We start from the raw sequence: 20093 nt of genomic DNA, 5'->3' as shown, positions 1-20093 counted from the left end.
AGGAAAGAATGACAGAGAGATAGGATAAGCATTGTTGTGCCTATTAATACTGGTTTTTTATTTATTAATATTCATTCAAAATATCTTATTATCAAAATTGAGAAAATTTTACAGTGAGATTATTGACTTATTTAATGATCATCTCAAAAGTTATATATAGAGTTTTAATTGATTGATTTAAATGAAGGAAAATTAAACTATTGTAACTCTGCTTGACATTTTTTAAGCTTTTAAAAGAATTAGTTTATCACAGGAAGAAACAAGAAATACATGTTAGATGGAACTCACACATAATGTATGGAAAAATTCACACAGAAAAGTGATCATTTATCTATTTAGATACCTTTCATAAACACTAACACAAATAACAAAATGGTTTCTCTGGATAATTTCTTTTTTGTCCCCAATTTGTGTCAGATTATTCTCTTGCTGTTTATTTCTAATCTTCCCAACATACTTTCACAAGACTCTAGCCCTTCAACCCCCACCATAGCTGAATGCACATCTAGCCTAATTCCCCTTATTCCTTGCACTCCATTTGTGCAGGGTACTTCCCCTTCTCCAGGGTCACTATGCTGTGGCAACCTCAAACAGATCTACAGCCAAGAGCCACATTGCCTTTGTCTCTTGTTCAATGCCACTAACTTCAGTTCTTTTCCCATCAACAGAACACTTGCTCTGCAGTTACCAGCTCTTTGCAACCTTCAAGTTAATGCCAATACCTCCGTCTGTTTAGGTTGCATAAATACTCACATTTAAGCCAAAATCATATATTATGGATTTGCTTAGATTTCAACGGTGTTATTCTGAATAATTTCATGACATTATGTATTGAATTGATTTTTTCTCTGTTTCTTTAACTCAGTGAATCAAGTGCATACGCCTGCAAGTGCTCCTCAGGTTTCTTTAGGCACAAAGAACAACTCCACTGTTAAGGGTAAACAACACCTTTTGTTTTCTTTTTTTCCTTTTACAAATCTCCTATTGTCTTGTATTTTTATTTAACAATTTTTCTTGAAGTATTTAAACAGATATAAACCTTGTGATACTTGCTTATGATTTTTAATGATCTTGTTCTTCTGTATTTGTAGCTTCTCCTGCATTTTCAGTTCCACCAACACCTGTCATGATGGGATTTGGGTTTCGGAGTAACAAAGCAACTAACATAAACATAAGGAAACCATTGGTTGATGTTATTACTGTAACATTATTATTTTTATTTTAGTAACATAATGTAATAAGTATAATGAAATAGTTTTATATTACAATATGTTAAACCTAAACATTTTAAATTTATTTAAATTATGATTACATGTAACAGAAAAATTATCATTATCCTATACAATTTTTACCTTCTCCATTAGAGATTGAATTTGTGACATCCCAAAATATATAACAAAGTATATACGTAGAATGCATCAATTATAATAATAGAAGCAGTTAAGAGTACACAATAGATAGAATTAGGAGTACAGTTATCCAAGTCTGACTGGAAAACTTTAAAATATAAGTACAAGTTCATAATTCTCCAAAATACAGATCATGCTAAAATGAAGGCTAGAAGTTTTTCAAAATAAAAAGCTATTGAACAACATAGCTAGTAGAAATCCTAAGCACTAGGAGCTGGGTCTTCCTCATTCTCCAACGCTTGCTCCAAGGGTACATCATCACCTACTGCTCACATCCAAAGGATTGGATGATCATCGCAAGAGGGAAATCAAACACATGCAACACACACAAATGCAAGGGTGAGCTAGATCTCAAACAATCATACAATTCATTTTCAACCAATCTAGCATTTACCAGAATATCCATACACATAAGTCATCATAAACATAAGCATTTATTTAATAACACTCATCAAGACAAGTATCCTATCATGTTAAGACTCTAGACACGTCCGGACATAGAATGTATGTAGAGCTGGGGCGGGTTGTGCACTTGTGATGGCCTCTACTGCTTTGCAAAGCCATTGCCGAGGGGTTCCACCCGACCATACACAAGGCTAATCCGTTACCGCGGAATAGACCTCCAGTGATAGCGTCTACCCTAGGACCTCCCACTACTCCCACCACACGCGTCAATCCTCTCTAAGTGAGAATGAAAGACCGTTGGAGTGTTAGGGATAACCCCCCATATGGAAGCCTCTTACATTCATTCAATACACTAACTGATCTCACCGAGAGATCTAATTTCCGATTCAATCCGACCATTTTAAATCTCATAATATTCCTTTTGGATCAACAATGTACATCATAAACCACTTATAATCATACACTTTCAACCAATCTAGATCACATGAAGATGCATTCATAAATTGTAACCGAAATATTTAATTAACAAAGCTTACTGAAATGAGAGAAAGCATAAAAGAAATAAAATATCACCACTGGACCGAACACTGTCTGGACGAGCGTCCAAAACCTTGGACTGTTTTGGACGAACGTCCAAAACCCATTGGACAGACACTGAACGAACGTCAAAAAGCACTTGGACGATCCCTATTTGGACGAACGTCATAAGCACTTGGACGATCCCTATTTGGACGAACGTCATAAGCACTTGGACGATCCCTATTTGGACGAACGCCAAAAGCACTTGGACGAACGCTTCAATATCAAACCTTATCATGACTGAACGCTACCCATGACCAGTCCCGAGGACGAACCTCATCGAGAACGAACGCTAATATAACTAGAACGAACGCTTCAATATCATTTCCTAAGACCGAACGCTGTTAATATCATTTCCTAAGACCGAACGTCCCCAGACAAGAACGGACGCTAATCACTATCACATTCCAATGGACGAACGCTGTTACTCTTAGTCGAGCACTATTGGGACGAGCGCTGTTAATGCAAGCGTTCCATGGACGAACGCTTCAATATCAAGCCTCATGACCGAACGCTAACACAGCACATGGCATGACCGAGCGTTCAACTCCGACATGGACGAACGCTCAGTCTGCGCGTTCTGCAGAATTTAATTCTGCAGAATTCTGAGAATTCTGCAGACTTGTATCAGAACCTCTCTTGACCATTTCTAACCACTTTTATCAACTTCTAACACCCTTAATTTCTTGTTTTATCCGTGATTGGACTTACCTAATTGATTATAAACATTCCTAATTCCATTCTAAAGTGATTTCATACTCAAATTCAACCCTAAAATACCAATTTTCACAACTTAGGTACCCAAATCCAATTCTACCACTTTGCACCTGTTTTCAACTACTGTTATGCTTCTAACAAGTCACAATGGACTTGTCTAGGCTGCCCAAACAGTCCAGGAACACTGCAGCCTTCATTTACTCAAAATCCCTACCTCACTTCCTCTAAAATGACTAAAAAGTGACCCTAAGACACTTGATTTTCCTTCCTATCAACACCACAACAAATTTTACACACCAAAACAGTTTCAACATACATAATTCATCACTCAAAATCATCCCAAACAGTTCATATCCATCAATCACCACATTCACGTAGCACTCACACTTCCATACATGCATTTCAAGTTAGCAAAATTCAAAATTTTGCTTCCAACAACATACAAATTTGAAAATCATCATGCAATCACGTCATACAGTAAAATCAAAACGAGAACTAGCTCCCCTTACCTCTAGTGTAGACAACCAAGCTCAAGTAGGAACCCTAGACCACTTGCTTGCACTTTCAAAAGGTTAGAATCACCTATAAATCATCAATTGATGATAGAAAACGAATCTTAGCACCAAATAGAAGCTAGATTATGGAAGAAAACGAAATGGGTTGCATGCACCAAGTTCAATCACATGCTTACAACCCTAGGGCACATGAGAAAGGGGGTTTTCTTACCGGTTCAGATTAGGGAAAATTGATCGACTAAGAGCAACACCCGCTACTTTGTGATCGTTGGGGCAGCACCTAATCAAGATTTTAATGGTTCAGTGTGAAGGATGGAAAGGGAGAAGATGTAGGAGGAGGAGAGAGCTTGCTGGAAGGGGAATGGTTTCTCAGACAAGAGGAATGAGTTAAAACCCACTGTTTCCAAACTAATGTAATTTTATTTTAAAGTACTCAACCTCTCATCCTTTGCCACTTGTCATCCCCTTTTTGCTGACTCAAATCCAAGTCCTTACATTCTCCCCAACAACAAGAATTTTCGTCCTCGAAAATTAGGACTTACCAGAAAACAAGTGAGGATATGACTTCTTCATCTCTTCCTCTTTCTCCCAGGTAGAATCGCCGGTTCTACTGTCCCAAATGACTTTGATCAGTCTGGTAGCTTTCCCATCTGGTCGTTTGGATAGCCTCTCATCTACTTTGACCGGTTGCATCTCTATAGAGAGATCTTCCTTGACTCGTACAGTGTCAGCTTCCAACACATGAGAAGGGCCGGGGACATACTTCCGAAGCTGAGAAACATGAAAGACTAGATGGAGATTAGCTAGCTGGGGCGGCATAGCTATCTCATATGCGACTGGTCCGATGCGTCTAGTAATCTGATATGGCCCAAGGTATCTGGGAGAAAGCTTCTTAGCACGGATAGCCCTCCCTACTCCAGTAGTAGGTGTCACACGAATAAACACATGGTCATCGGCCTCGAACTCCAAAGGCCTGCGTCTCCTGTCAGCATATGATTTCTGCCTACTCTGTGAGGCTCTCATTCTCTCTTGAATTACTCTCACTTTCTCAGTCGTTTGTTGCACTATTTCTGGCCCAGTCAACACAAACTCCCCATCCTGGAACCAGCATAAAGGTGTCCTGCAGCGCCTCCCATACAGAGCTTCGAACGGTGCCATTCCAATACTGGTTTGAAAGCTGTTATTATATGTGAACTCCACCAATGGCAGCACTTCATCCCAGACTCCCAGATGATCAAGTACACACGTCCTAAGCAAATCCTCCAATGACTGTATAGTCCGTTCTGACTGACCATCAGTCTGAGGATGGTAAGCAGAACTCATCTGGAGTTTACTGCCCATCTCATTCTGTAAAGTCTGCCAGAAACGCGAAGTGAAGCGGGGGTCTCTGTCCGATATGATGCTGGAAGGCACACCATGCAATCTAACTATTTCCTTGATGTACAACTGAGCTAACTTCTGCATAGACATCTTCAAATTAATTGCCAAGAAGTGGGCACTCTTGGTCAATCTATCAACTATTACCCAGATGGCATCATGCTTTCTGACAGTGTGTGGCAAATGGGTTACGAAATCCATGGCAATGCTGTCCCATTTCCACTCAGGAACCTCAGGTTGTTGTAACATACCACCTGGCCTCTGGTGTTCTATCTTAGCCTTCTGACAGGTAAGGCAAGAGGAAACAAATTTAGCTATATCACTTTTCATTCCTGACCACCAAAATGACTCCTTGAGGTCCTGGTACATTTTAGTCATGCCGGGATGCATGCTAAAACGACTGCGATGTCCTTCTTCTAAAATCACTCTTTTCAGCTCTCCATCATTTGGTATACATGTTCTTCCTCTGAATCGTAGAAGACCGTCTGTCCCAGTGTTAAAATCTTTTCCTTGTTCTTTACCAATTAAAGCCCTTGACTTCTGAAGCTCGGGGTCTACTAGTTGTCCCTCCTTAATTCTTTCAAAGATACTACTTGATATAACCAATTTGCAACATCTAATGCCATCAGGTTCAAATTCTACATCCAGCTTTAAATCACTGAAGCTCTCAACTAGCTCCAACTCTTTAACCATCAATGCAGAAACATGTACTGACTTTCTGCTTAAGGCATCAGCAACTACATTTGCCTTCCCGGGATGATAAAGAAGGTCAAAATCGTAATCCTTCAAGAATTCCATCCACCTTCTCTGTCTCATATTAAGCTCCTTCTGATCAAAGAGATACTTCAGGCTCTTGTGATCACTGAACACCTGAAATTGAGTTCCATACAAATAATGTCTCCATATCTTGAGAGCAAACACCACTGCAGCTAATTCCAAGTCATGTGTAGGGTAGTTTCTCTCATGAATCTTTAGTTGTCTTGAGGCATATGCAACAACTCTTCTTTCTTGCATCAATACACATCCTAATCCCTGATAGGAAGCATCACAGAAAACCTCAAAAGGTTTACCTGTGTCAGGAATGGCCAATACTGGAGCGCTAGTCAATCTCTGCTTCAACTCCTGAAAGCTAGCCTCACAACGGTCTGTCCATGCAAATGGAGTGTCTTTCCTAGTTAGCTGTGTCAAAGGGGCTACAATCTTAGAGAAATCTTCAATGAAGCGACGGTAGTAGCCTGCTAACCCAACAAAGCTTCTGACCTCAGTGACTGACTTTGGTCTTTCCCATTGCAACACGGCTTGAACCTTGGCCGGATCTACAGAAATCCCATTAGCTGATATAATATGACCAAGGAACTGCACTTCTCTCATCCAGAACTCACATTTTGAGAGCTTGGCATACAACTTTCTTTCTCTCAATATCCTCAGCACTGTTCTAAGATGATCGGCGTGTTCTTCTTCACTCTTAGAATATATTAGAATGTCATCTATGAAGACGACAACGAATTTATCTAGGAAAGGTCGAAAAATCCTATTCATGTAATCCATGAATATGGCAGGGGCATTAGTCACACCAAAGGGCATGACCACATACTCGTAATGGCCATATCTGGATCTAAAGGCTGTCTTCTGAACATCATCAGCCTTAACTAATATTTGGTGATAGCCGGACCGTAGATCAATCTTGGAAAACACAACTGCCCCATGTAGCTGGTCCATCAGATCATCAATTCTAGGCAAAGGGTACTTATTCTTGATGGTTAATTTGTTAAGTTGCTTGTAATCCACACACAATCTCGAACTGCCATCCTTCTTCTTTACCAGTAATACCGGCGCACCCCAAGGAGAAACACTAGGCCGGATGAACTGTTTCTCCAACAACTCTTCAATCTGCTTTTTCAATTCGGCCAATTCGGCTGGCGCCATGCGATATGGGGCTATAGAGATAGGCCCTGCTCCAGATACAAGGTCTATAGAAAACTCTACCTCTCTTGGAGGAGGTAAGCCAGGAATCTCCTCAGGAAACACATCTAGAAATTCACTGACTACCGAGAGGTCTACGTCAGCATCTCCTTGCTTTACTTCCATGTGTGATAGTATCAGGAAACAACATGCACCTTCTATTAGGTCTTGCCTCAACACACCAAGAGTCAGAGGTGTGTAATCCTCCTCATTGGGAAATACTAGCTTCTTCTCTCCACAATCAATGAGAATACGATTGACAGACAGCCAATCCATCCCTAGGATGACATCCAAACCCTGCAAAGGCAAACATATCAAGTTTACCTTGTACTGACGCCCCTCAACCACTACTGAACATCTAACACAAACTGTAGATGTCTTCACTATCCCAGAAGTAGGAGTAGATACAGTCAAGTCATACTGTAGCTCTCTCACTGGTAACCCCAACTCTCTAGCACAAGTCTCAGACACAAATGAGTGTGTCGCTCCAGAGTCAAACAACACCATGCAAGATCTACCACCCAATACACATGTACCGAAAATCAAATCACCTGAGCTAGCTGCTTCTGTCCCTGTCAGTGCATAAACACGTCCAGTGGCCTGAGGTCTGATGCCACCTCTGTGCTGAGATCTCCCTGCATGCTGTGGCTGGGAAGTAGCTCTCCTACCCATAGGGCAATCACGCTCATAGTGGCCCTCCTTGTGGCATCGGTTGCACCTCCGAAAATTAGTCCTCTGGGGACATGAAGACAAGTAGTGCGAACCGCCACATCCATAGCATCTCACGCCACTCTGAGATGAGGACTGGCTCGGCTGAACGGAAGGCTGAGAAGATCCTCCAGAACTACGAGAAGAAGAAGATCTGGAGTATGGTGTCTTCCTGGAACTGGACCTGCCTCTAGACATGGCTAGTCCCCCAACCCTCAGGGGCTGGGCCTGACGGCTCGAGTATCCCTCAGCTTCTTTCTTTGTCTTCTCCATATCCCTAGCCATCTCCACAAGAGCTGGAAACTCCCTCAGACGATGACCTCTCACCAAGAGCTTGATGTCGCCACGCAACCCGTTTTCAAACTTGCGGCATTGCCACTCTTCATCCACTGTCATGGTGTTAAATCTAAGAAGATGTTTGAAGCGGTCAGTATACTCAGATACCGACATATTCCCCTACACTAGCTCCAAAAACTCCACTTCTTTAGCATATCTAAGAGTGTCAGGGAAGTATTCCCTATAGAACTTCCTCTTAAATAAGTCCCATGTGATAGGGGTTCTAGCTCCCTCCAAGATCAACCGTGTACTGCTCCACCAGTGGCCAGCTTCCCCGGTCAACAGATACTGAGTGTAGGCCAGCTTCCTCTCATCAGGACACCCCTTAGCCTCATAGATTCTCTCCATGTCCCTAAACCAATGGTCCGCTTCATCAGGGCTACATTTCCCAGTGAATCGGGCTGGATGATGTTGGAGAAAACTCTCCAGACTCCACTCCTGGGCAGGAGTAGCAGAGGAAGAAGCACCTGGAGTGGCCCTGCCGCTAGTCAACACTTCAATGAGCTGTCTTTGAGTGTTCTCAGATGCCACTCTAGCATTCTCAGCCGACATCCTAGCAGCTTCCAGGTTTTGTAGTGCAATGGTATTCTGTTGCACCAAATTAGCATTCTGTTGCTGTAATGCTTGCAGCACCTCATTCAGCATCTGATTAGAGTCAGACGGATCGGCCTGTGGGGGAGGAGGAGGAGGAAGCCTAGGTGCCATATTCTGTTTAAGAGCAGAGAGTAAAACAATTAGTCTTACTCAAGAATTTAGAATGCTTCCGTACAATTAAGGCACATAAGCACAAACAAAGGATGCACACACCCTACAGGTTCTTTAAGGATAAAAACTGCTCTGATACCATAAATGTGACATCCCAAAATATATAACAAAGTATATACGTAGAATGCATCAATTATAATAATAGAAGCAGTTAAGAGTACACAATAGATAGAATTAGGAGTACAGTTATCCAAGTCTGACTGGAAAACTTTAAAATATAAGTACAAGTTCATAATTCTCCAAAATACAGATCATGCTAAAATGAAGGCTAGAAGTTTTTCAAAATAAAAAGCTATTGAACAACATAGCTAGTAGAAATCCTAAGCACTAGGAGCTGGGTCTTCCTCATTCTCCAACGCTTGCTCCAAGGGTACATCATCACCTACTGCTCACATCCAAAGGATTGGATGATCATCGCAAGAGGGAAATCAAACACATGCAACACACACAAATGCAAGGGTGAGCTAGATCTCAAACAATCATACAATTCATTTTCAACCAATCTAGCATTTACCAGAATATCCATACACATAAGTCATCATAAACATAAGCATTTATTTAATAACACTCATCAAGACAAGTATCTTATCATGTTAAGACTCTAGACACGTCCGGACATAGAATGTATGTAGAGCTGGGGCGGGTTGTGCACTTGTGATGGCCTCTACTGCTTTGCAAAGCCATTGCCGAGGGGTTCCACCCGACCATACACAAGGCTAATCCGTTACCGCGGAATAGACCTCCAGTGATAGCGTCTACCCTAGGACCTCCCACTACTCCCACCACACGCGTCAATCCTCTCTAAGTGAGAATGAAAGACCGTTGGAGTGTTAGGGATAACCCCCCATATGGAAGCCTCTTACATTCATTCAATACACTAACTGATCTCACCGAGAGATCTAATTTCCGATTCAATCCGACCATTTTAAATCTCATAATATTCCTTTTGGATCAACAATGTACATCATAAACCACTTATAATCATACACTTTCAACCAATCTAGATCACATGAAGATGCATTCATAAATTGTAACCGAAATATTTAATTAACAAAGCTTACTGAAATGAGAGAAAGCATAAAAGAAATAAAATATCACCACTGGACCGAACACTGTCTGGACGAGCGTCCAAAACCTTGGACTGTTTTGGACGAACGTCCAAAACCCATTGGACAGACACTGAACGAACGTCAAAAAGCACTTGGACGATCCCTATTTGGACGAACGTCATAAGCACTTGGACGATCCCTATTTGGACGAACGTCATAAGCACTTGGACGATCCCTATTTGGACGAACGCCAAAAGCACTTGGACGAACGCTTCAATATCAAACCTTATCATGACTGAACGCTACCCATGACCAGTCCCGAGGACGAACCTCATCGAGAACGAACGCTAATATAACTAGAACGAACGCTTCAATATCATTTCCTAAGACCGAACGCTGTTAATATCATTTCCTAAGACCGAACGTCCCCAGACAAGAACGGACGCTAATCACTATCACATTCCAATGGACGAACGCTGTTACTCTTAGTCGAGCACTATTGGGACGAGCGCTGTTAATGCAAGCGTTCCATGGACGAACGCTTCAATATCAAGCCTCATGACCGAACGCTAACACAGCACATGGCATGACCGAGCGTTCAACTCCGACATGGACGAACGCTCAGTCTGCGCGTTCTGCAGAATTTAATTCTGCAGAATTCTCAGAATTCTGCAGACTTGTATCAGAACCTCTCTTGACCATTTCTAACCACTTTTATCAACTTCTAACACCCTTAATTTCTTGTTTTATCCGTGATTGGACTTACCTAATTGATTATAAACATTCCTAATTCCATTCTAAAGTGATTTCATACTCAAATTCAACCCTAAAATACCAATTTTCACAACTTAGGTACCCAAATCCAATTCTACCACTTTGCACCTGTTTTCAATTACTGTTATGCTTCTAACAAGTCACAATGGACTTGTCTAGGCTGCCCAAACAGTCCAGGAACACTGCAGCCTTCATTTACTCAAAATCCCTACCTCACTTCCTCTAAAATGACTAAAAAGTGACCCTAAGACACTTGATTTTCCTTCCTATCAACACCACAACAAATTTTACACACCAAAACAGTTTCAACATACATAATTCATCACTCAAAATCATCCCAAACAGTTCATATCCATCAATCACCACATTCACGTAGCACTCACACTTCCATACATGCATTTCAAGTTAGCAAAATTCAAAATTTTGCTTCCAACAACATACAAATTTGAAAATCATCATGCAATCACGTCATACAGTAAAATCAAAACGAGAACTAGCTCCCCTTACCTCTAGTGTAGACAACCAAGCTCAAGTAGGAACCCTAGACCACTTGCTTGCACTTTCAAAAGGTTAGAATCACCTATAAATTATCAATTGATGATAGAAAACGAATCTTAGCACCAAATAGAAGCTAGATTATGGAAGAAAATGAAATGGGTTGCATGCACCAAGTTCAATCACATGCTTACAACCCTAGGGCACATGAGAAAGGGGGTTTTCTTACCGGTTCAGATTAGGGAAAATTGATCGACTAAGAGCAACACCCGCTACTTTGTGATCGTTGGGGCAGCACCTAATCAAGATTTTAATGGTTCAGTGTGAAGGATGGAAAGGGAGAAGATGTAGGAGGAGGAGAGAGCTTGCTGGAAGGGGAATGGTTTCTCAGACAAGAGGAATGAGTTAAAACCCACTGTTTCCAAACTAATGTAATTTTATTTTAAAGTACTCAACCTCTCATCCTTTGCCACTTGTCATCCCCTTTTTGTTGACTCAAATCCAAGTCCTTACAGAATTAAATTTTAATCATTAATTTTTACACTTCATAAATTGTAATAAAAATGTATTATAATCTTGACCCAACCATATTACCTGATTATATATATATATATATATATATATATAACATTTGCATTTCAATGGATTTGGTATGCAACCAAGACTGAAGATTGTCATCAATGATATGCGAGCAATCATATGAAATTCCCCTTCTACTAATAATGCATATACTCGTATCAGTAACTCACTTGATCTAATCTATCTCAGAAGTGATACACTATAAAAAGGTGTACAAGTATGGAGAAACATTGCTTACAAATTTAGTTAAGAAAAAGCTTGAATTCATTTGTCTGCATTGATATGCCAAAAATAAGGCATATTCAATCTGCAGTGTCTATGAAGACTCTAATCCAAACTAGGAGCAACCTCTGTTGGATTGGAATCAAATACATCAGAGTCATATGCATCAGTTTCTTCAAAAACATCGCTGGATCCTGAACTGGAGTTTGCACGGGACTCTGCACCAGACTCTGCATCAGACTCCACACCGGACTCCACTCCAGACCTCACTCCATACTTTCTTTCCATCTCTTCCCTCACTTCTTTTGGTGGTTCCTGATATGTAAGACAACCATATAGAGAAACACATACCTGCAATGACAGTGAACATAAGGACATCCAAAGATTCAGTAAAGATATCCATGATACCCTGCACACTACCAAAATTTGGTCGAGATCAAAGCAAGTTAATAACAGACATAAATATTTACATGATGTTCTTTAATATTACAATTTAAAACCTTGATTGAACCATCATAGACATAGAGTGTTTAGACTACCACTTCTCTTCTTTTTTCAAGACAATAAAGAAAACAAACAAAGCTTCAAAACCTTTTATATGAATTAAGAGTCTCATTATGTATCTAAGAACATATATGTGGCATGTGGATTCACCAACAAAAATCTTCATCCATATTTGATGAACATCCTCAAATCGTGTCCTGTCAGTAAAAAGTTTTCTGCGAAGAAGGTCACTGGCCTCGTGATGGAGACTCCTAGTTATCAATGAATGGGTATGATCTTTCATGAAGTTTTATGAAACTTTTCCTCTAATACATAAAGTGGTCAACTTGAGGCTCTACTCTAATGCTAAATTGTAAGAATAGATCTGTCTCTTCTATCTCAACAATAAGTGTTTAACTCGAAACTTGAGTTTGTCCAAAACAAAGCAATAGCCTAATTCTTTCCTCTTAAATTAAACATGCACGTCTTTAAACTAAGAAAAAGAGTTCTGTATTTAATAACTCAATGAAAAACAATTCGTGAGAAACCCGACATTGATGCAACAAAACTTAGTAAAAATCACCATTCTTTAAAAAACTAAAAGACCTAACTACTCATTTGATCTCTACCTATATAACAGATTTAAACATTAAAAACTAAGACGAGCACTCTTGTATAAGTTTAAAGATAAAGGTTAAAAATTAAAATTTTAAAAAGTTATTGGAGAGAGTTTATACAAAAGTAAGTTATATACAAATTAATTTTAATTGCTTTTTTTTTATGGAATTAACATAATTCAAACTATTACAATTAACTAAACTAATTTAAAACTAAGATTACAATATTTTTCCCAGAAGTAATAACACTTTTGAAAGCTCAAGATATTGTTTAAACCTAAGCAAGTAGTTTAGATATTGTTAAACACTGAACTATAATTTCATGAACAAACAGCAACACTTTCAGGAATAAGAAGAAGAAGAAACAAAGTTGAATAGAGTGATTAGTTATATATACCGCGACACCGAAGCCAATAATCCAGGAATACTGGACGAAGAAACCGAGCAAGTCCCACTGCGGTCCTTCCCAGAGATACGGTTCTTCCCGGAGAAAGTCATTCACTTTGCTGTAAAGGGCAACAAATTCCTCGTCCAGGGGCTCTTCGTCTTCGATCTCCGCCGTGGCCTGCGGTTCGGTTACGGCGCGGAAACGATGCGACTCAGAGGAGAACTTCTTCGGGCAAGCCAAGTATAGGTGATTGCTTGGCGTTCGAATTGACGAAGGAAAGAAACGGGTGCAGCGAGTGGTTGCGGTAGTGTTGCCGCAGGGGATTATCGCCGCGCCACTCCCAATGGGCACGGTGAACGCCATGGGTGGATGAGAATGCTAGCAACGGATATTGATATCGATTGTATTTTACTAACTTATCTTGCATTACATTGTTTTTTTTTTTCATATATTAAAAAACTGAGTATTCTCAATAATTAATAAGAAAATATATATTGAAATAGAGTATAAAAAAAATTGAGACAAATACTAAAAAGTATATTAAACTTGTGAAAAAAAAATACTCAATATTTACTCCTTCGAAAATTAGAAATTGTCAAAAATTTCTTAAATTATTTTAACTTTATTAATTTATTAATAAACAAATATTTTATACTGGGTGATAATCTACTGATAAAAAACTATTTGACTCAATAAAATGACATTAATTGTCACATTATTCCTAAACTTAGGGGGGAAAGCCCTAAAGAATCAATTTATCACAGGTATGAGTGGGAGGATACAGTAAAGTTCATTCGTTAAGGTTTTCTAATTTCAAGAATTTAAGTGATAAGTTATATAAAGATCATTAGAATGATGAATATTTTAGAGTCAAAATATAAATTTTATTAACTAACCTTTGTTTGATTGCTAGAAAATAAATTTAGATAGTAGAGGTGAAATATGTGAAAAATGGATATGTCATTTAGTAAAAGTAAAATAAAGTGAAAAAAAAAACAGAAGTAAAAAGTATGAAAGTGTATGCATTCGGTTTAAACGAAAAAAGAATAGGAAAGAAAATTGTTATCTTATAGTAAATTCCTTGTTTAATTACATCTTATATATTGTATATTTTAAATGTAATTTACTTAATTTAATTAATAAAGTTAATTATAGTTGCATTATCATTTCTTATACTTTTTTTCTCTTCTAGAAATCAACATTGGGATACTATAACGGTGAAAAAGTCATAATTCATAATGTGACAAATAATTAGGACTCTCACATATTTGCTAGCAACAACTTTTACTACATTGAATATCTTCTTACATTTTACATTTTTTTTTGTTAAGTATAGAGTGGAATTTAAAAGTTTATTAGTTTATAAGTTGTTAAAGGTTCATATGTTTATTTCTATGTCATTGTTTATCTTAATCATTCGTTTGTTTATATTTAAAAATTACTTGAAGTATTTCAATGTTAAAATTAGTAGAAATTCGAGTATTCAAATAGTTAATGTGTATTAAATATTATAATCTGTCTCTTTATCTCAAACATATATTTATAGACTTCGTAATAGGTTTTGAATTAGTAATGACTTAATCATGACGCAATTGATAATAAATACACTTTTTCTTAAATTGATCTATGTTAGAAGTAATGATTTTATACGATGACGATTCGGTCTATGGGTCAAGGTTGTTCAATCTCAAAAGCAGTGGATAATTGTATTTGTAATATGCTTAATCATCTAAATTGTTCGATCTAATGTTGACCAGACGGTTATACGGTACAACTTATTTTTAGTGTTTAACATAAGTGTGTGCAATAAAATAGAAAAGTAACAATTAAATTTGATCGACATTTAAACTCTAACTTAACTAATCAATAATTAAGTATATAAGGGATGTATGTAGTTAGTTTTAGATTTTATGGAAGAGTAGTAGTTCTTGTGATAAAGTTCAGAGGTGAGATTAGTGCTTTTGGGGACTGTGTTTAGCAAATAGTTAGATCTTCAAGCTATGGGCTGAAGTTAAAATATCGTCAAACAATAAAGAGCTGGCCTTATAAATAGTCGCATGATTATTTATTTTTATTTTTTCTGTAAACTTACAATGTACACAAGTTAACTGTTTATTATATCAACGTGTTTCTTTATATTAATTTTACATATATATTGTTTAACTAAATCTCCTGTTTATTTGTTTGGATAGTCACATTTTATAAGTTATGATTGTTCTACTTTATTTAGGATTTCTACGACGGTCTTTGACCTTAAAAAATATGAATTTGTTCAACAAAAACATTAACAATGTTAAAGAAAAAAAAAGTCTACAAAAAATTATTATTTGTATAAAATAAAACTTAAATAAGAAAAAAAATTATTTATAAACTCGATATTTTAATAAAATATTAAAGTTTCATTTAAAATGACACTTTTATTTTTAACTATTTTTTGAATTCTTACAATTGTGAGGTTTTGCACGCGTTGATAGTTGTTATAGAAATATTATCACGATGTGATTAAGTATTAAGTTAGTGAACTATATAAAATATTATAGAATGAATTAGACAAACAAACAAAAAATCATATAATGATGAAGAATTAAAAAAAAAAACATATAATCAGTTGGATATGAGAATCATCAATAATCATCTAGAAACACTAACATCCTGTCATAAAATAATTATATCATATCTATATCAAAATAGAATAGATTATCAAATTTGTCGAATTGTTTATAGGTATTAATATTAAGTTTAAACTTAATATTAATATTGCAAACGAGTTAGTCTTTATCTTTTTTAGGTAAATGTTAATGTAAATTGGGTTGCCAGTACTAAAATTATAAATATATTGAATTTATATATATTTAATTGGAATATTAGTTCTACCTTTGTGGTTATTCTTAATGTTTATTTCTGCTGTAGTCGTATTTTTTTAACTCATCGATCATGGAGTCAAAAGAAGCCAATAGACATCCTAGGATAGCATATATAGTTATTTGAGCGAAAAGTGATGCTGTTTAATATTGTCATAAAGGTCTTTTGCAATGTTGGATCATCCTTCTCAAGCTTGGAAGAGCAAAAAATAAAAATGAAGGGTAAAACAAGAAACTGAATTTATTAAATAATTTATTGGTTTGTATCTTGGATATTTTGAATGAAGTGTAGATGTAAGTAAATAAAAAGTTGAGGATAAACTATATTAAAGAAATTATTGAAAAATTTAGAAAAGATCAAGTCATTAAAATTTGAATTACATTTATTAATTTTTGTTTACTGTATTTTATGATTGTTTGGTCAATTATAATCTGGACAATCAATTATAATTAGAATGGTCAATTATCAAATTAGTTGTGAATCACGGGTTTGGACGAACGACTAATCTGTTCACATGATGTGTGATCGAGACGAAAAGTTCAACTACTAGCTTGAAGAGCATACGAGCGAGCTCGACCGATCACCAAATAGACTGGCCAACCACACATTAGAAGTTACGGTCAAGTATTAGCTTAGAGAACGGACCAACAAACTCGGACGATCACCAAACAGACCAACTAACCGTACATCAAACTGATGTCAACCCATCAACTCTAAGAGCAAACTAGCAAGCTCGGTTGACCACCAAATAGATCGGTCCACCACATATCAAATTGGATGGTTAACTCCTAACTCCGAAGCAAACCAGAAAGTTTGGCTAACCACCAAGTAGATCGACTTACCATACATCAAACCAGCGAGCCCAACCAACCATAAATTAGATCGATCGATCATGCACCAGTTGGGAGAGCAAGCCACTGAGCTTGGATGGTCACCAAGCATATTGTTCAGCCTTGAATTGGACCAATTGGAATAAACGGTACCAAAGCATATTAACTTTAAAACAGATTAACTTAAGATTAAAGTATGATTACTCATAAGTGGACTGTAATTAAACCATCGTTAATTAAAAGCCTACCACAAAACCTATAAATAAAAGTTTGAGGTAAAAAGGTAATCAACATGCATTAAGTGTTACATTCATATCAAAATACATTCTCTAGGTACTACCCAATCGGTTTGGATGCATAGGAGACTGCTCACTAGAAAACAATTGGATTTCAGACAACACAATAGGACATAAACAGTTAACCTTATCCCATATCCGAAACATTTATCTTTAAATCTTAATCGATTTGGATGATGCATATAAGATCGTTCAATAGATAATAATTGGATCTTGAACAACACAACATAATTCAAACAGTTAACCTTGACCCACACCCAAAACATTTATCATTAAGGTCTTTTATCTTTTAATTATCAATTTTAATTATCAAAAAAAGTTCGGTAAACAACAATTAAACCTTAAACAGCATAATAACTCAACCAAACAGTTGATCTTGACCCACACTCAACACATTTATGATTAACCTATGTTATATTTTAATTATTTAACTCTTGCGTTTTTTCACCCTCGTACACGATTTATAAATTTCATTTATTTATTTATCTTTTCATTATAGAATTCCCATATTGACTTTATGATAAGAAGTAAATTAATTTTCATGATAAAGGCCAAGCAACCAATATTTGTTTCAATTAATTTCGCTATGTCAGCATCATGGTATAGTGGGTAAAATCAATTATTGTATATTATCCAAATATATCACCATCATGTACAATTTCCTTTTTTCCTAAACAATCAAATGACCTCAGTGATTGCTTTTCTTCCCATCAAATAAATCTAGAAAATAATCTCTTCTCCCTTTTTTCCTCCCACTTTCTAAACCAAACAAAAACATAAAAGTTTCACCATTTCAGCACAAGAACAACTCTTTTTCAAGTTATCACGTAACAACCATTAATAAATAAGGTGTAACGTAACGCTAACCAGTAACGACACCTTTTTTCTCTTTCGAGTTTCACAAAGAAAAGCAAATTGCAAGTGACCTTTTATAAAAAATTGATATATTTGTTGCACAGTCTTTCTTAAAAATTGATATTTATACTAGAATGAACCTTTTCAATTTTGCAAAATATTAATGTGGAACCCAAAAAATATACTACATTTGCAACATTAATAATATACTTAGAAACATTTGTTTTACTTTTTATTTCTATATTCCAATAATTTCATTTTCGTTACAATTTTTTTTAAAAAAGCAGAATAAAACATAATGAAAAAATCTCAAAATTGATGAGTAAAACAGTGATTAAAAGTATCTTGTACTAAAGTAATTAAAACGTTATTTAACGCAGTTAACACTCTTCAGGTTCACAGAAAATACTTTCTCCATAAATAAAAACCAAAAATAAAAAGAAAAACGTGAATCTTTAAAAAAAGAACTGAAACAATGAAACGGTGTCGTCAAAGAGTCCAGTTTGTTTCAATTGAATTCATCGAAAAAACCGAAGCAACAAACAAATCTTAACCCTACAACTTTTCACATCTACACCTACATTTCTGTGCTACTATTTTTTTTTCTCTTCATACCCCCAAATTTTCCTAGATTTACATTTCCACCCCTAAGCACCGTTTTACTAACCCCCACCACAAAACTTCACCCACCTTCACCACCGTCACCGCCGTTACCGCCATCACTTACATAGCTTGTAACGACTCCGACCGCCACAAAACATCCGCAGCCGAATCCGCATAATCAAACAACCCATCCACGGTCACGAAACTCCCAACACCACCGTCACTCTCCGCCGCGAATCCAGAACCGAACCCAAACGCGTCAAAACCCGGAACATAATCCTCAAACCCATTGAACCCGGCAAGCTCAAGCAATGCCGGGTCAACCCGACCCGGTTCTTCCTCAACAGCAGCCTCGGTCGGTGGCAACCCCAGCTCATCGTCGGAAGCTTCGAGTAAATACCCCAGCTTGGTCTGCAGCTCGCCTGAATCAGGCACCTGGGTCGGGTCATTGGGGTCCAAAGTCGGAGCCTTGATTTCATCCTCGAAGCTTTTGATGACCGAGTCGAGACCCTGCACCGTGTCACGGTCGGTCACATTGTCAGCATCGTCAAGCATGTTAAAAATGTCGTGCTGAAGCTGCACATCGGAGTGGAGTACCGAGGACTCGGACGAGTCAACTCGGGGAATCTTAGACTCGGGCGAGTCGGGCGAGTCGGACGAGTCGGCAGCAAACTCGTGACGAACTCGCTTCTTGGTTGTTTCCTCCATTGAAAAGTTGAAAAAAGAGTGATTGTAGAGAGAGAAAAGATGAAGGGTTTGGGTGGGAAGAAAGAGAAAGGGTGAAGGGTATTATATATAAGGGTTGGAAAAGTAAGATAGGCTTTGTCTACTTTAATTCCTAATGCAAGATAGTGACAGGCGCGTGCATATCGCTGCATAATAAAACACAACTCCATTCACGGACGTCTCCTTCTTTCTCTCTCTATCTTTTTTTTTCTTTCACACAAACAATAACTTTTTTTAATATTCATAACAAAATAATTACTTTTTTTATATTAATCACATTGTTTTATCAAGTAAATCAAGGGATTATGGTCAATACCAATGATTCTGCACTTTTTTTTCCTTGGACAACATCCCAAATTTAATTCCCGAAAATAGAAAAATTATGAAAGCGACACGTAGATAGATAGATTCTACTGTATTAAATAAATAGGTAGTATGATATTAAATTAAGAAAAATTAAAAATAAAAGTAACGATAAAAGTTAAAAACTGATGTTGTGTGTGTCGTTCTGAATTTTCCTTTTTGGCGTGTAAGATCCGTT

The 20093-nt window shown here is 37.3% G+C and overlaps 3 protein-coding genes and 2 long non-coding RNA genes across 5 annotated transcripts; 1 reads left to right on the top strand and 4 right to left on the bottom strand.

Annotated features, from left to right (window-relative positions):
- Positions 1–357: 357 nt before the first annotated feature.
- On the top strand, positions 358–1309 carry LOC148199898 (Bifunctional inhibitor/lipid-transfer protein/seed storage 2S albumin superfamily protein). Its single transcript, XM_088111248.1, is given in 4 exon segments — positions 358–736; positions 866–937; positions 1092–1202; positions 1205–1309. Coding segments are annotated over 4 exon segments (576 nt in total). The 5' UTR covers positions 358–372; the 3' UTR covers positions 1234–1309.
- A 96-nt stretch (positions 1310–1405) lies between these two features.
- On the bottom strand, positions 1406–4369 carry LOC148199897 (uncharacterized). Its single transcript, XR_015786315.1, has 3 exons — positions 3837–4369; positions 3620–3692; positions 1406–1674 (listed from the first exon to the last, which is right to left on the bottom strand). It is a non-coding gene; the product is annotated as an uncharacterized LOC148199897 (long non-coding RNA).
- Positions 4370–8889: 4520 nt separating this feature from the next.
- Positions 8890–11471, bottom strand: LOC148199896 (uncharacterized). The gene is made up of 3 exons (XR_015785578.1): positions 11321–11471; positions 11104–11176; positions 8890–9158 (listed from the first exon to the last, which is right to left on the bottom strand). It is a non-coding gene; the product is annotated as an uncharacterized LOC148199896 (long non-coding RNA).
- Positions 11472–11777: 306 nt separating this feature from the next.
- LOC148199895 (AT-rich interactive domain protein) lies at positions 11778–13803 on the bottom strand. The gene is made up of 2 exons (XM_088111692.1): positions 13390–13803; positions 11778–12243 (listed from the first exon to the last, which is right to left on the bottom strand). The coding sequence occupies exons 1-2, from the start codon at positions 13741–13743 to the stop codon at positions 11998–12000; spliced, it is 600 nt and encodes a 199-aa protein (XP_087967818.1). The 5' UTR covers positions 13744–13803; the 3' UTR covers positions 11778–11997.
- A 4906-nt stretch (positions 13804–18709) lies between these two features.
- LOC124827132 (uncharacterized) lies at positions 18710–19600 on the bottom strand. Its single transcript, XM_047300127.2, has one exon. It carries the CDS (start codon positions 19532–19534, stop codon positions 18947–18949), a length of 588 nt encoding a protein of 195 aa, XP_047156083.1. The 5' UTR covers positions 19535–19600; the 3' UTR covers positions 18710–18946.
- Positions 19601–20093: the final 493 nt, after the last annotated feature.

The sequence above is a fragment of the Vigna umbellata genome, chromosome 4 (assembly GCF_029865625.1).
Source record: "Vigna umbellata cultivar VRB3 chromosome 4, Vumbellata_1.0, whole genome shotgun sequence".
NCBI lineage: Eukaryota > Viridiplantae > Streptophyta > Magnoliopsida > Fabales > Fabaceae > Vigna > Vigna umbellata.
The sequence above is the reverse complement of the archived record's forward strand: the minus strand, read 5'-3'. Positions and strand labels throughout refer to the sequence as shown.